The sequence below is a fragment of the Physeter macrocephalus genome, chromosome 1, assembly GCF_002837175.3.
Source record: "Physeter macrocephalus isolate SW-GA chromosome 1, ASM283717v5, whole genome shotgun sequence".
Classification (NCBI taxonomy): Eukaryota; Metazoa; Chordata; class Mammalia; order Artiodactyla; family Physeteridae; genus Physeter; species Physeter macrocephalus.
The window spans coordinates 93,782,486-93,799,062 of NC_041214.2; the positions used below are offsets into that span (position 1 = coordinate 93,782,486).

At 41.8% G+C, this 16,577-nt stretch overlaps 1 protein-coding gene across 1 annotated transcript in view; it reads left to right on the plus strand.

Moving 5' to 3' along the window:
• Positions 1-16,577, plus strand: part of HGD (homogentisate 1,2-dioxygenase) — a 45,448-nt gene that overhangs the window by 17,184 nt on the left and 11,687 nt on the right. Inside the window, exons 5-10 of the mRNA XM_007104842.2 lie at positions 8,225-8,284; positions 10,164-10,255; positions 11,451-11,485; positions 12,310-12,389; positions 13,347-13,446; positions 15,513-15,637. Of these exons, the coding sequence (XP_007104904.2) occupies positions 8,225-8,284; positions 10,164-10,255; positions 11,451-11,485; positions 12,310-12,389; positions 13,347-13,446; positions 15,513-15,637 (492 nt within the window). The remainder of the gene's footprint in view (positions 1-8,224; positions 8,285-10,163; positions 10,256-11,450; positions 11,486-12,309; positions 12,390-13,346; positions 13,447-15,512; positions 15,638-16,577) is intronic.

Sequence of the window (16,577 nt, forward strand, 5' to 3'; positions counted from 1 at the left end):
TGTATATATGTCCATGCCACTCTCTCACTTCATCCCAGTTTACCCTTCCCCCTCCCCGTATCCTCAAGTCCATTCTCTATGTCTGTGTCTTTATTCCTGTCCTGCCCCTAGGTTCTTCAGAACCTTTTTTTTTTTTAGATTACCCTCTTTCTTCCTGGATCTCTGTCGTTTCCTGTGTTCTGTGACATTGTGTAAACCTGCAAAACAGGCCATCTCCAAGGTCCTGAACTAGACTCTCTTGCCCCTGCCCTGTCTCCATCATCCTCCTGGGAGAGAGGGAAGTACTTACTCTCTCCTGCTCCTCACTTCCTCTTCCTTCTTGTCTTTCTTACCTTTTTTTCTTCTCTTTCTTTTCACCCCCATCATCCCTTCCCCTCTGTATTAGTTTGCTAGGGCTGCCTTTACAAAGTACCACAGACTGGATGGCTTAAACAATAAAGATTTATTTTCTCACAGTTGTGGAGGCAAGATGTCTGAGATCAAGGTGTCAGCAGCTGGGTTTCTTCTGAGGCCTCTCGACTGGCTTGTAGTTGGCTATCTTTCCCTGTGTCTTCACATTATCTCCCCTCTCTACGTCTCTGTGTTCAAATTTCCTCATCTTATAAGGACACATCATGTTGATCAGAGCCCACCCAAATGACCTCATTTTAACTTAATCACTTCTGTAAAGACCCTATCTCCAAATACAGTTATATTCTGAGGTACTAGGGGTTTGGACTCCAACATACAAATTTTGGGGAGAAGACAGTTCAGCCCAATTCTCCCTTTGCCTCCTCCCCTTTCCTTCCAATTATCAGTTAGTGAGTCCCACTTTCATTGGACTCTGTTTTAGAGATGAAGGGTTAATTGCTGCTTATAAGAAATACCCAGCTTTGGTGAACTAAGAGGAGGAATTCCTTGAGCAGCAAGGGGTTTTTCTAGCCCACTTCACTTCCCACCTATTCCCACATGTATACATCTCTGCAGGTAGAATTATAGATATCTAACTTCACCCAACATAATTTCAGCCCAAAGCTTGGTATAACCTGGTAGGCCATGTTGCAGGAAGTCAGTCCCACCACTCGGGTTTGGAAGCTATTCTGGGCCTGCCTTCATTGTAGAACCTCATTTATACTCTAGCATCCACTTCTTCTCCCTCTCGCCATCTTCCACATCTCCCATGTTTTACTTTTTAAAATCTAACGATCATCATTCGTTCCTGTGACATTAACTATTACCTCTCTGCAATATGTTTTACAAATCTCCCCACCAACTTCAAACCCCACAGGGGATATCGCCATGTGTATGTCCCAACTCAACAGGACCCATACTGAATAGATCATAATCCCATCCAAACTTTCCTCTCTCTCTCTCTGGTTTCTCTAGGTCTGTTAATGACACAACCATTCTTTCACACTCAACCTGCTATTATCCCTCCCCTCCACTGCTCAGCCAATCCTTAGAGTCATCTTTGAGAACTTCTTTCTCTCTTTACATTGAATTAGGTGCCATATCTATAGAATGGTGATTCCCATCTACATAAAAGTTACTGGGGTGACTTGTTGAAAATGTAGATTCCCCAGACTCCCCACCCAGAGATTCTAATTCAGTAGGTCTTGGATGATGCACAGGAGTCTCTCTAGATGATTTCCATTCAGATTGGCTCTGGACCACACTTTAAGAAACACTGCTGTAGCATTTGCTCCCAAGATGTCTCTGGTATCTGTATTCTCCTTCCTTTTCTTCACACCCCTGGTTTGGAACCTCTTTTCCTCTTACCAGGACTGTTAAAATGGCCTCCTAACTGATCTATGTGTCTTCCCCCCCTATCTCACACATTGCTGCCAGACTCAACTTACTAAATTATCATTCAAAAATATTTAAATCCTGCCATTACCTCTCCCTCCCACTGCCCAGCCAATCAAGTGCAGGCTCCCATGACAGGTGATTCTTATTGTAACTTTCAAGCCCTTCCCTCTCTTCCATGTCCTCTACCCATCAGCCACACTGGAACCTTCACCATTCCAGGACAATACTCTAAATTTTCTTGCCTGGGTGCTTTATGCTCTTTCATCTACCTAGAATTTTCTCTTCTTCCCTCACAAGTATCTGCCCATCCAAATGCCACCCATAATTTAAGACTCATCTTAAATACCACCTTCTTCATTGAACTCTTTCAATATTTCTCAGAGTATTTGAGAGTAGGATCTATGTCTCCATTATTTTCATATAACCTGCAGTGTCCAGCACATGCCTTCTTCCAAACGGTAGAATCACAAGTATTTGTTGAAGTAACTCCCTGATAGCTCAGATCCCATCATCCTATAAATAGACTAGATTACATTTCTCTAAATGCATTCACTGGCGCTTGCCAACACCGCAGTGCACATTGCCCTGTTCAGCCCTTTTGGACAGTTTGCTGGCTCTTTTTAAGTACATCTCCATCAACTTGCATTTCACTGCTTGGAAAGATGTTGAAGCTGTATGCAGACAAGATTATTTTATTGTGTGTGTCTCTTATTGCTCGTGTGTAAGAATGTTAAATATGCCCTGTACCAGGAATTATTCCTGAGGGAACATTCCTGCTTATATTTCTCTTCCAAAGTCATTTCCAGTTATCCATTTCCTTGTTTTTCAATCATGAATTGCCCATACTTGCAGGGTCTTCTTGTTCCCTGAGGGCAGAGACTGTCATGTTCCCCTCTGGTACCTAGCACAAAACCTGGCACAAGGAGTGGTACAATAAATCATTTGAATGAGTTAATATATAGGGATTGGACAAGAATGCTGACTTTGAAGGACCTTAGCAGGATTTGGGTCCCAGGAGTCAGACTGGGCCAAGGCAACTCAGCACCGGAGGAGCATTAGATAAGGGCCCAGATTAGAAGACCAAGTACAAGACCATTAAAAGGAGGCAAAGCCTGGGTTCAGGAGCCATGGAGATCATGAATGGTTTGGAGAGCAGATCAAGACAGGCTGAGATTAAAGGGCTCAGGGTTTAGGTTGCTAAGGGAGGCTGAGAAATTGTTGGTATCATTTCTTAGTAAAGAAAACTTAACTGCTCTAAACCATTAGTCTTGTCACTCTAAAATAGAGATAATAATTATGGGAGCCTTAGAGGGTTGTTGTGAGAATTAAATGTCATCCAACAAATATTTATTGAATGACTACTATGTTTCATGCTCTGGGTGCTGAATAATGGATATAAAGCCCTTAGCTTTACCCTCAAGGGCAAGGTCAAATAGGAATCCAGGTTTCTATCCATGAAAAAATGTCATCTAAATACTATGCTGGCTCATCTTTTTTTGTCTTCTCATGAAAGACTTTTAAAAGTCTAAACAAAGTACAGTGATTTGAATCTTCCTTACCTGTGCTCTTACCTGTTACCTCTAAGACCGCCAAAGAGTCGCTCAAAGCCTGATTTCTCTCCACATAAATTATGTTGCCTTTTTCCTCAAATTCTAGATTTGCTGAAGAATTTAATGTGCCACTGTTTTATTTTATCCCACTGTCCCATCTTTCCTAGTCTGGCCTGAAACTCACTGTAGTGCATTACCCTGGACCTCTCCTAGCCATAGCTGCTGCTAACAACTGTTTGCATATTATGATCACAAAAGCATCTACAAGTTACTTCCAAAATCTGGGATAGATGTTATCAACTTCTAATGATATGTCTACCTCTAGCCCACCAATGTTGTTGAGAGTATCCAACTCATCAAATCTAGTTGAGTCCAAGGCAGCTTTGGAGGGAATCTCACGTAGCGTTGAAGGTGATACTCAGATCATCCAGTACACCTCGCAATCTTCTGACTTTGGAAATACTGAGTCCAATTCTTTGGTTTCATTTACATCCCTGAGCATGAATTTCAAATCCTGATCATTAAATATTGCCACTGATTCTCCTACTCCTTTGGTAAACTTAAAAAAATTTTAATTCTAACTTTAGTCTCTGTTTTTTTCTTTTTTCTTTTACATCTTTATTGGAGTATAATTGCTTTACAATGGTGTGTTAGTTTCTGCTTTACAACAAAGTGAATCAGTTATACATATACATATGTTCCCATATCTCTTCCCTCATACGTCTCCCTCCCTCCCACCCTCCCTATCCCACCCCTCTAGGTGGTCACAAATCACCTAGCTGATCTCCCTGTGCCATGCGGCTGCTTCTCCTGATCATTAAATATTGCCACTGATTCTCCTAGTCCTTTGGTAACCTTAAAGAATTTTTAATTCTAACTTTAGTCTCTGTTGAAGATGCTTTCCAAATTATTTTTGACCATCTCACTTCTAGTAAGTAAGAGTTTATTTTCGAATAGAATTTTCAGACCACAGCTGCAAAATATGTGAAGCAATGACAGAACTGAAAGGAGAAACAGAGTTAATCCACAATTATAGTTGGAAACATCAACACCTCTCTCTCAACAGTTGATAGAACAACTGGACAGAAAATCAGAAAGGATATGGAAGAACTGAGGGGTTTTCACATGTATAAAGAACTGACTTATATTTTAGAAACAATCTCAGGACTTTTAGAAACATTTGTCAATTTACTAGCTATTGCCTGAATGTCATTTTGACTTCCAAAAGTCTCACAAATTTGCTTTAGTCTTGTTCTTTGAGATATTAGCAATGTTCTCAGTGTCTTATATTTGTTCATTCATTCAATCATTCAATACAAATATATTAATATCCACTACAGTCAAGACATTGTATTGGGTACTTCAACTGATTTCACTGTTTTTGAAATGTTAATAGCTGAATTCTGTGTGGGGGCTTTTTTAGCAATAATATATAATATAAACAAAATTAACTGTTAAAAAGTTATAGAATTATATCTGTTAATAAGCATCCAGTGACTTGCCAGAAGTCACAGAGTAAATAGGAGCAGAGGCAGCAGCAGAACCCAGGTCTCCTGGCTCAGCCCAGTGCACAGTCCCCTTGGGCTGGCCTTGGATCAGAGGGTTACTGCTCCATAGCATGCAGTTAGTCTGAACATCTGGCTTTAGCAGGAGATGTTTCCACTCTCCACTCCATAGCCTCTTCCTGTTTATCCTCTCCTCAAATTTCCCTCCCTACATTCAACATGATATTGCACCAAAACTCTTGACCCAAATCTCTTACCTGAAGGCTCAAAGCTGGCTTCTTCTTGTGTGCACTGGGTTTATCAGAACTACCTTGTGGTCTTTATTATTGTTCATGATATGCTGAGTAAAGGTCCTGCACAATCCTCTGCCATCAGACTCACAGATAAATTACTCCTTTCCCTATACCATCTCCATCATCTGAAGGGCATCACCTTTTGCATTAGAGAAGGTTCTTCAAGACCACCACTTCATCCAGGATGTGGGCCCTATTGAAGGCATGTTACCTACATCATCATGAAGGTACCCTTCCACCTTCCACTCTAGGCTCTCTCTCCTCATGACTGATGTGCTACAGAAGACTTTGAAAAACTGACCAGCAAAAACCTAACCAAACCAACCCATTGGCCTCTCTGGTTCAGTCTTTCCTACTCAAAATGTACCAACCTCTTCTCTAGGGGCCAGGACTTTGTTTCTACCCACAACAGGTATTTTTAATTTAAGGAAGATCTAAAAAGGTGCTGTCTTGCTGTCAAACCCAAGTTCATGTACCTGATGCACAGTGAGGGTAAACAAAATGAGATGTCAGAGTTTGGAGCAGAGAAAGATTTATTGCAAGGGCCAAACAAGGAGAAAAGGTGGCTCATGCTCAAAAGGGCCAAACTCCATGATGATTTCTGGGGAAGAGTTTTTAAAGGCAAAATTTGGGGTGAGGACTGCAGGGTGTGTGACTTTCTTCTGATTGGTTGGTGGTGAGGTAACACAGTGATGTCTCTGGAATCTCAACCTTCTGGTTCCAACCAGTCTGGGGTCTAAGTGCTTGTTGTCAGCATATAGTCACCATCTTCCACTGGGTAGGGGTCATATTTTCTGCAGAACAACTCAAAGATATGCATCAGATACAGATATGTATGTCCCTTGAGGAGGAACCAGGAGTCCTGTGACTCCCTCTTCCTATTAAATGCTTGAGCCTGCTCTTTGGAACTCAGAGAAGGCCTAGCAAATTAAAGCCTTTTTTTTTTTTCTACAAACAAGAAACAGGGGACACCTGGGAGGGCCCTGCAGGGTCCTGCTCAGTTTCAGTCTTGGTGCAACAAACAAGGTAGTGCCTTCCTATTACTGGGATTCTCTCTTGCTTACTTGCTCCCTTTTGTTTATTTCTCTTTTTTTCTTTCTTGTCTCTCTTTTCTTGCTCTTCTTTTTCCCTTAGGTTTGGAAAGCCTTAGACTTGTATTATTTAAACATCCTTGCTATTTGGTAACTGGCCCTAGATACAATTTAGTTGATTGACTGATTGGTTGGTTGACTAAGTGGACTTATCTGAGCATGAACAGCAATACAAAAGTCACAGGCTCTCTGGGTTGGGTGTGCTGATTCTTAAACCATAGCTTCACATTAAAGTTTTTTTATAAGACAGAGCTTTTATAAAATACTGATGCCTGAACCCTACCTTCTCAATCAGAATTAAGATTCTATTTAATTTCTTTTGGGGTCTCAAAGACTCTCTGGGTGATTCTCATGGCTTGCCAGGGTTTAGAATCTCTGGATAGATCTAAAAGGTTGTCCAGGTAACCATTGATTGGATACTTAAATCCCTTCCATTGGGAAATCTAGAATGATGACTCCTCTTAGAACCAAGATTCTAAGTAGTATTATCTTCCAGACAATCTTCCTGGGTGTACAAACTCTGTGCTGCTACTAAACAGGGAAGCAGCAGGTAATGGTTCATGGTAAACCAAAACCCCCTTCAAAAAGCCAGCAGTGCTTAGCTGTGGCCCTGGCTGATGTCAGGGAAATATCCTCCTAGGTCAATGGTGCTCGACCAGGGAATATTTGTCCCCCAGGTGACATCTGACAATGTCTGGAGACGTTTTTGGCTGTTATAACTTGGGGGAGTGCTATCAGCATCCAGTGAGTAGAGGTCAGGGATGCTGCTAAACATCCTGCAATGCACAGGACAGCCCCTGCAACAAAGAATTGTCTGACACAAAACGTCAATAGTGCCAGAATTGAGAAACCCTTTCCTAGATCCTTGGTCTCAGGTTCCCCCCACTCCCCCCAGGAAATATCATCCCCGGTGGAATTAGTCCTAAACCTTTTCCTTCTTTCTGAAGCATGATTTCAACAATGTTTTTCAAGTCAACATCTTACATTCTTTCAAAGTAGTCCCAGAATGTGATAATCCTGCTTTGCTTTTAAGAAATAAAGGCTGCTGCCTGACTGTGTACATCAGAGAAGCAGGATCATCCCAGCGCTGCCTTTTCCACGTGCTGCTTCCTTTCCCACCCAGCTGCATCTCTGGACTACAGAATGAGCTGAGCCCCATGACCCACTGGAGGGCCTGCCTTGACCAGGCACTGCAGCCAGTGGAGCCAGCCCTTGGGGTGCAGGTCACTCCATGAGATGTCCTGAGGCTGCTGGGTTTATCAGCTGCCAGACTGCCTGGGTCAGGCCCACAGCCAAGTTGATTAATAAGTGCTGGGCTGACACTTCTAGTAGGGCTCAGACCTGCTGATTTTATTTCCTACTTGCTTAGATCATTTCATTATTAAATTAAAGATTGTTGTGATTTAAACTGAACCGGCAGGCAGCCTGGGGACAAACACGGGGTTTGGTGAAGAAACTGAACCTGGTACTGCATTTACCAAATCCAATCTCAGCTGGGTGCTTTTTCTTTCTCTTAATGAAATAATTCAAAACTCCAAGGGCTGGAAGTAAGAAGTAGAGCCTTCCCCTGCAGTGTCAGGAGCCCACACAGAGAGGCTGACACACCAGGAAAGGGAGCTGATTATAAATAGCATAAAAAGCATCATCAGTCAAAACTCACTGATGTGCCAGAGCAAAATGTTAAAAGAAATAGCTTCTGAAATAGGAAGCAATGATTTTTTATTTTTGTAATTTAAAATGCTAAGGAATGAAGATAATATATATACATATAGGTTAAAGATTCACACACAACACAAACATACACCCTGCATACACACACAGAACCCAACTGAGCCCCTTTAAGGAAATGATGGATAATTATTAAATTGAAAATAACAAAATCACAAGTAGTCAGAGCCTCACAGAGTGAGCAGCTGTCCTTTTTCATGCTATTTATTGAGAAAGTCTATGGTTTCCCCTTGTGAAATAATTTTTCTGTATGTGTATTTCTTTTCCAGCTGAGATGGAAACCATTTGAGATTCCAAAAGCCTCTCAGAAGAAAGTGGACTTCGTGAGTGTAAGTAAGTCAATACTATCCACACCTGCCCACCACTCTCTTCTGCGGTGAGTGATCCAGCCATTTGCAGGCTGGATGCCAAGCAGAAGCAGCCTTTGAGGCAGGCAGCAGACGTAGCACCACCTGCCTCTGCTTTTGGGGCTGGTAGAGGGATGTCTTACGTACAGGCACTATATGGCCACTGACACCAAAGGGCACTTGTGAGCTATTTACAACATCTCCAAACAGCCAATGGAAATTGCGCATTTACCTACTTCACGTTTCTTTGTTCCTGGCTAGAACACGGGTTCTGAGCCTTTTTGTTCCATGGACTCCTTTGAAAGTCTGGAAGCCTGTGTTTTTATTTTATTTTATTTTTTAAAAATAATTTTTTAAGCCTGTGGTTTTTTGTTTGTTTGTTTTTTATTTTTTTAATTTATTTTTTTAACATCTTTATTGGAATATAATTGCTTTACAATGCTGTGTTAGTTTCTGCTTTACAACAAAGTGAATCAGTTTTACATATACATATGTTCCCATATCTCTTCCCTCATGTCTCCCAAGCCTGTGTTTTTCAATGCATAAAATAAATTACATAAAATTACAAAGAAGCCAATTATATTGAAATACAGTGATAAAAATATTAAAATAGCAAATTTGGTTTGGTTTATAGTAATATATATGCTACCTTCTTAATGCACTAAATCACAAGATCTATGAAAAGATCTAATAACTATGGTTATTAAAAGTATGAGCATAAATGATATTTGGGGATATCTGTAACAACTGTAATGTGATATAAAAGCATCTATGGTTTCTATCAGTACAAGGTTACAGGCACTTCTAAAACTGCTGTGGTTTGTTGCTTACATTCACGTTAATTGAAGGAAATGATAAATTTCAGTCAGAGATTAGTGAAATACATATATAATTTTTTTTCCCCATCCAATTTCATGAACTCCCCAAAATGGATCCCTGGGCTAGAATAGCATCGACTCAGGGTGGCAACTCTAGTTAGCACAATGCTGATTAGAAGTTCTGCTTGGTAGTTATAGGTGCTGGGAGTATTGGAACACTTGTGCTCAGAACAAAGCATATATAGGGGAGAGGCTGGGAACTACAAGGAGGTGGGACTCAAAGAAGCCAGTGGAGGGTTCTGTACACCAGCCTCAGCTCATAGCTTACTTAAGGAGAGTCCAGGTGCCCAGCCTTAGGCCAAATTGTTTGTTCCATGTTGAATTCTTTATCATATTAAGTGCTCCAAGCCCTGTGTGGGCTCATCTAAATAGGCCCCAAACTTGCAAGCTGAGTTAAAATATAAAAAGAAATCCCTCACTCTAGATGAATTATAGATATCTGGAGGAACAGAGCTCCCTCCTTTCGGGAAGGCCCATGTGTTAAAGTCTTTGGGACTGTGGGTTTTTAGCAGAGAGCATTACAGTTGGTCAGAATACTTTCCTCTACCCTGTTCTGGAAAGATTAGGGCTGACCCTATTCATAAGCAGAGGGCTACCCACATGGTAATGTATATTTGAGGGGCATTAATTGGTCCTTAATGCTGCAACTTTCCTGCCCAAGCCTCCTAGATGCCTGATTTTACCTCCAAAGGAAACTCTCCTTCAGGTTGATCTTAAGCAGCAAACTGATAAAATGCCAAGTAATGAATTGATGCTCTGTAAGGTCAACTCTGATGGATCCATTAAGACAATCTAGATCTAGGGCCATGGCTGGCAATGAGGGTGAGCCACCATCTACAAAACATAAGTCAGTAAATTCTGGGTTCCCCAGAGGCACCCTGGTCCCAAAGGGAAGACCCTAGTAGAATTTGCCTCATGACTCTCAGGGACCAGCGGGAGGGCTGGCCTCATTCACCTTTCCCTCTCGTGCGGGTCTCTCCCAGGGCCTGCACACCTTGTGTGGAGCTGGAGACATCAGGTCTAACAATGGGCTTGCTGTCCACATTTTCCTCTGCAACACCTCCATGGGGAACAGGTAAGTGGCTCAGAGCTATGGCACGAGAGCCCCCTTCCCCAAGAGCTACTGGCAAGAGGGTGAAGGCTGGTTTGTTTTTTTTGTTACTTTTTTTTTTTTTACCCCAGAGCAATCTTGATATACATTTTAAAATAATGACAATAAATGAGCATTTCTATTTTGACTGACTTCTGTGGCATAAATAAGAATGTCACATAACAATGCAAATAGAAAAGGGACAATGGAGCACTGAAATCAGGAGTAGTTTAAGTATTCTGACTCAAACCTTGACTTTAATCAGGTTTGAGTCAGAATATCCTTAACTTCTAAGGTTCCCCAGGGCTGTTCTTGAGTCCAAAGTCATATGGTATGAGCAGCCATTAGGGCTACCTGTTGGTGGCAGACTTTGGCTTCAGCTAATAACTTTGTGTAAGCTTAAAGATCCTAAATAAAAGAACTTACATATTAGATTTTTTTTCAATCAGAAACACTTACATAAAAGTCATTTTTGCCTTTTCTTTGGGAAGCAGAATATCATAGCAGTTTTGCACACTACCTTTGGAACCAGACTGTTGTGTCCAAAGCCCAATCCATTCTTCCTGGCTGAGAAAACTAGGACAAGTCATTTAACTTCTCTGAGCCATGAATCAGGGCCAAGATCACGGCCCTATGACAAGGCACTGGAGATGTCCCTCGGAGTCCAGCGTCATATCAGACTCCTCCTGTCTCTCTACCTGAGCTACATTAGCCTTCATTCAGTTCTTTCTACCTGCCATGTGCCTTCCTGCCTCAGAGCAGGTGCCTGTGCTGTTCATTCTGCCTGGAATGTTCTCCCCACCCCACCCCCATCCCATCTCCAAGCCCCTTGCCTAGATGATTTCTTCAGATCTCAGGTCAGACATTCCCCCTTCAGGGAAGCCTTGGCTGCCTCCTCAGACTAGATCAGGTTCATTATTCTTTCAGTCCCCTGAACGTGACATTCACAGTGCAATTACAGTTTATGATGATATGGTTCTGTAATTGTTGGATTGCTGTCTGACTTCCTACTAGACTCTAAGGCTCCATGAGGGCAGAGATGGGGTCATTTTGCTCATCATTTTACACCCAGCACTAAGCCTGGCACATACCAGGTACTGAGCAATAATTTGTGCAGTGAATTAATTTGCCTGGACAGTGTTAAAACTGAAAATCATAGGAATTACTCTACATGTTTCAGATGCTTTTACAGTTCAGATGGAGACTTCTTGATTGGTAAGTTTTAAAGATTTCAGACCCTTTCATTGGTAATTGATCCCTAGTCATAAGCTACTTTTTAATTGTATACATATGACTTTCCTTTCAATCTGTCCTATTTAGTGCAGTCTACAGACTGAGGTGTAAAGGCAATTGGAGGTCTGGAAAAGATTCTTTGTGTACCCCCAAGCCCCTACTCTATTTCCTGGTCTCCCTGTCTTTGCTCGTTTCTTCTGGGCCTTTCTGATCTGGGAGATCTGGGCAGCTGTAAAGAAATGAAGAGTAATACCAACATGTGATTAACTTGTTAAGATAACTCTATTTGCCTTCACACTCACCCAAGAAAAGACCATCTGTCATTGATATCTGCAATATGAATACAAACTTTCATGAAACCATCAAGATGGAAAGTCTAGTAGGGATTTCTCTGGACTTCCCATTCTTTTTCGATGGTTTTAGTACTGATATTCTGGAGTGAACATTTTGATGTAGACAGTAGACATGCAAATGCCAGCATTCTGCTGGAACTATCAGAAATGGGTCTTTTTCCATCTTATTTCTTCTGCTCTTTCTGGTCAAGCCACAGAATTGTGCAAATACAAGCTCCTTACCTGGCAACCAAAGAAAAGAAGAAAAAAGCAGTTAATTTTTCCATTCATGTTTTTCTAGATAGTAAAATAGCTAACCTAAGTTGTCAATTCTGTCATATTCCCCCATAAAACTCAATAAAGTACTTTTCATTTGGAATGAAAAAGCAAATGCAGCCCTTAAGCCTTTTACTCTTCATGAAGTCGTTCTCACATGAAAAGAGCTACTCACTGCCACCCTGTCTTTTTTGTTAGTTCCCCAGAAAGGGAAACTTCTCATTTACACCGAGTTTGGCAAGATGCTTGTTCGGCCCAACGAGATATGCGTCATTCAGGTTGGTGATGTGTCCCCCTCTCCCTGCTTCTCCCTAATTTGGGAGCAGTCTGATGTTGCAACTGCTGCTATTTCCAACTCTAAAATTTCTCTGTCATGTCTGGGCAATGGGGAGGGAGTTTGAGTTATACAGAAGGCTCCCTGTGCAGAAGGGTAACTAGACTTGTGTGCCTACTTTGTTTTATTTTTTTTCAAATTTATTGTATTTATTTAGTTAGTTAGTTTAGTTAGTTAGTTAGTCAGTTAGTTAGTTAGTTAGGCTGTGTTGGGTCTTCGTTGCGCACGGGCTTTCTCTAGTTGTGGCGAGCGGGAGCTACTCTTCATTGCGGTGCATGGGCTGCTCATTGTGGTGGCTTCTCTTGTTGTGGAGGACAGGCTCTAGGCACACGGGCTTCAGTAGCTGTGGCACGTGGGCTCGGTAGTTGTGGCTCGTGGGCTGTAGAGCGCAGGCTCAGTAGCTGTGGCGCACGGGCTTAGTTGCTCTGTGGCATGTGGGATCTTCCCAGACCAGGGCTCGAACCCGTGTCCCCTGCATTGGCAGGTGGATTCTTAACCACTGTGCCACCAGGGAAGCCCCCTACTTTGTTTTAAAATAGCACACAATCACAAAGCAAAGAACATTGTCAATTCACTTTCCTAAATATTTATACACACTCTGGATAAGGTCCTGGTGGGGTTGGAAAGCAGTGAAGATGGATTTCTTTAAAATTTGGCTAAATCAGGGCACTGTTATCTATGAACCCAGTGAGAGAGTAGACTAGAATTGGTTTGGGTCACAGATGTGATTAGAAGTTAAATTTTTCCTTCTACCTCCTCTTTGAGCTGGTCACCTCTCCAACATAGTTCAACAGGCTACATAATTACTTGCAAAGGTGAGGCTGGCTATGGCTCTTGGGCAGCTTCTTTACAACTACAGGTATAATTTGGGAGAGCACACCAGTGTTTACTTCTGTTCCAGAGAGGAATGCGGTTCAGCATAGATGTCTTCGAGGAGACCAGGGGCTACATCCTGGAGGTCTACGGTGTCCACTTTGAGTTGCCTGACCTGGGACCGATTGGTAAATCTTCAATGCAAGCTTCTAAGCCTGACTTGAAATATAGGACACAGATAATTGCATGAAAGTTAAACATCCATCTCCCCTCTTTATCTCACTCAAACTTCAACTTTCCTCTCTAGACAACTTCTTCCCTAGGCCAAGTGTAGTTGGGAATTTCAGAACATACTAGAGCTCCCCGAGCAATCGCAGACTTCTTATTTCAGACCTCTAAGTTCAGGGGCTCCAAGTGGCATAGCTGACCCATCTGATGAGATGACAGCTTCATTAATTAGCTGGTCAGTGCACCAGTCCATCAGCTTGTCTTCGCTCCCATGTTGTGCTGAGCATAATGACAGGAACCACATTAAGGATAGAACAAGCTTCTTCCCATCACATACATGCATAACAGAAAACCATCCAAGCCAACCCATGGTAAATCTCTCTCTAGAATAGTATACAGACCATTGGAGAGCAAAACAATATGTAATAGATTTCAGGTTATACAGAGTATACCCTAGAGGATGTAGGCCAAGTCTCCAGTAACAGCTTCATAGAAAAGATAAGATTTGACTAATCCTTGATGGAAAGTTGAGGGAAAATAAAGAGGAAAGAGATCAGCTTAAGAAAAAGTTTACAAGTGGGAATGGGTTTTGTGGATAGAAGGAAGATCATGTTCTTAAATGAGTGGCTTGTATGTAGACAATAAAATGGGAAAAGCCATAACAATGGTAGGGGCTATGTGGCTATGGAAAGGGGAAACGGACTGAAAGACATACAGTCTATGAACCTCACATTCCTACTGAGCATTCTCCAAAAAATCTACACACTTGAGAGTCAAAAAGCATACCTCACTCAGTACTGTGAAGGAGCTAGAAACCACAGCCTCCACGAGGCAGATTAAAACTTTCAAAAGTGAAACAAGGTCCCCCACCCCCAATTCTTCTGGCAAGCTGTAGACAGGAGAGCAGGAGAGAAGTGAAGGCGGTAGGAGGGGTTGTTCTCAAAACGTCTCTGGGAGTGAAAGGGGTGGTTGGGAAAATTGGCCCTCGGTTCCATCTTTGGCAAGTTTGCTGAAGGTGGTGGCCACAGCCCCCAGCTCTTCTCTTTCCTTGTCAACAGATTTTTTTAGAGCAAACCAGGGACAGGCCAGCATGTGCCTTCTGGTCACTCCCCTGGGGGATCCAAATAGTCAGAGGAAGGTGAGAGGCAGCAGAGAGGCAGTGGGGCCATGGTGGGCCATCTGTTATCCTGCTCTCCACCCGCTCTTCCCACTTTGCTCTGGCTTCCTGCTGCTCCAGAGCCAGCAGAGCCTCCGGGTTCCATGGAACACGTACCCTCTGGAAAATATATATAATTTACTAACCAGCTGGGGACATTTTTTTTTTTAAACCCCAGGAGCTGTAAATGATAAAACACTCCCCAGGTCTCTCCTCTCAGAGATAAATTATGTTTTTGCACTTACGTTTTTCATTTTTGGTCTTTTGATTTATCTTTTTCTCTCTGGAGGGAACACTCACAAAGCAAAGGTAAGCAGGCAAGTCCCAAATACTGTCTCCCTCAGTGGCAGACAGATTGTCAGGATGCAGAGCAGTTTTTCAGGCTTGGGTTGATTCTGAGTTCTGTCTGAGGAGCAGAGGCAAGCCTGGGGCTACAGTATGTAACCTTTTCTCTCTCAAGGACTGTAGATGAGTTCTAGAGTCATCAGAGTTTTCTTGGAAAAAAAGATCTAGTATTCTATCATATCTTCCCTTTCCTCTTTTCTAGTCTCTTCCTCTCCTCCCCTTCCCTTCCCTGTAGTGATGAGATAATGCATGTAAAATGTTTATAAACCATATTCACTCTACAACTTTAGGATGTAAAGCTGGTGATGATGATGATGATATTTTCTTGATTTTTTTCTGACCAAATTCCTTGGGTCCTCCTTAAAAGGCACCAGACTGGGATTCCAATGAGCCTTTGAACAATGAAAGCAAACTGTGGAGTAGCTTTTGACGTGCAAGAAAGCCCTTTCTCTTTGTGCAACAGTGGGCATCTTTCCTATGTGATTTCAGAAGTGTCTAAAAGACTTTTGGGTCATTATGTTCTAGGAGCCAATGGCTTGGCCAATCCTCGTGATTTCTTGATACCTGTTGCCTGGTATGAAGATCACCAAGTGCCAGGTGGTTACACTGTGATTAATAAATACCAGGGCAAGCTGTTTGCTGCCAAACAGGTAAAGTAAGCAGGTTTGTAGGCAGGGGAAGGAATGAATAGTTATTAAGCACCTTCTGATTGCCGAGGCTAGTATTAAGTATTTACATATATTATTTCATCTTTACCACATCACTAAGATACTACAAATAAGGTGCTGCTTGCCTTATTCGTAGTCATGACAACAGGCCAGGTGGTGATAACTTACCAAATGTCACAGTAAATGACAGAATCAGCATTCAAACCCATATCTCTCTGACTCCAAAGGGCATGCTCTTTCTATTTATCAAGCAATAAAAACCCCGCAATATCTAGGTCTCTATAAATGGTGGGGGAAACATAATATACAGGCAGGGCAATATGTTCTGAAAAGGGAAATGAGTTAATAGCAGTTCATCTAAGACTTATATTCAACAATGGTCGCCATATTTTCAAATACAAGCAACGATTGATAGAAAACAAGCAGAACTCAGTTAGTTTGACTTCGTTTATAGCACCAGCCTGGTAAACTCAGGAGATAAGCAAAGGCATAGATAATAATAAAAATAACAATATATAATCTATAATATAATACATTATTATTTCATATACTAGATATATAATATAGTAGAATAAAGTAACCATACAGTAAAAATAATCCAAATATCTCTTCTGTTTACTATTATTCATTTGCTTTATTTTTTGCCCATTTAACTTATTGCTTATATTTTGCTAAGGTATGTTATTTTCTTTGGACAGCATCTAGAAGGTATGCTAACCAGCAGAGACCAACTAGTTTGGCGTTTAAAATTAACTCCTGAGGGTTCATTGTCACCCTCATTGACACATAGTCACCCTCATATTCTCTGGATCAGGATTTCTTAAAATGTGGTTCAGCGACCACCTGCATCAGAAATTCTCAGGAAAGGCCTTGTTTAAAATGCAGGTGCTGAGCTACTACTCCAGCCTGGCAAAAATGATGA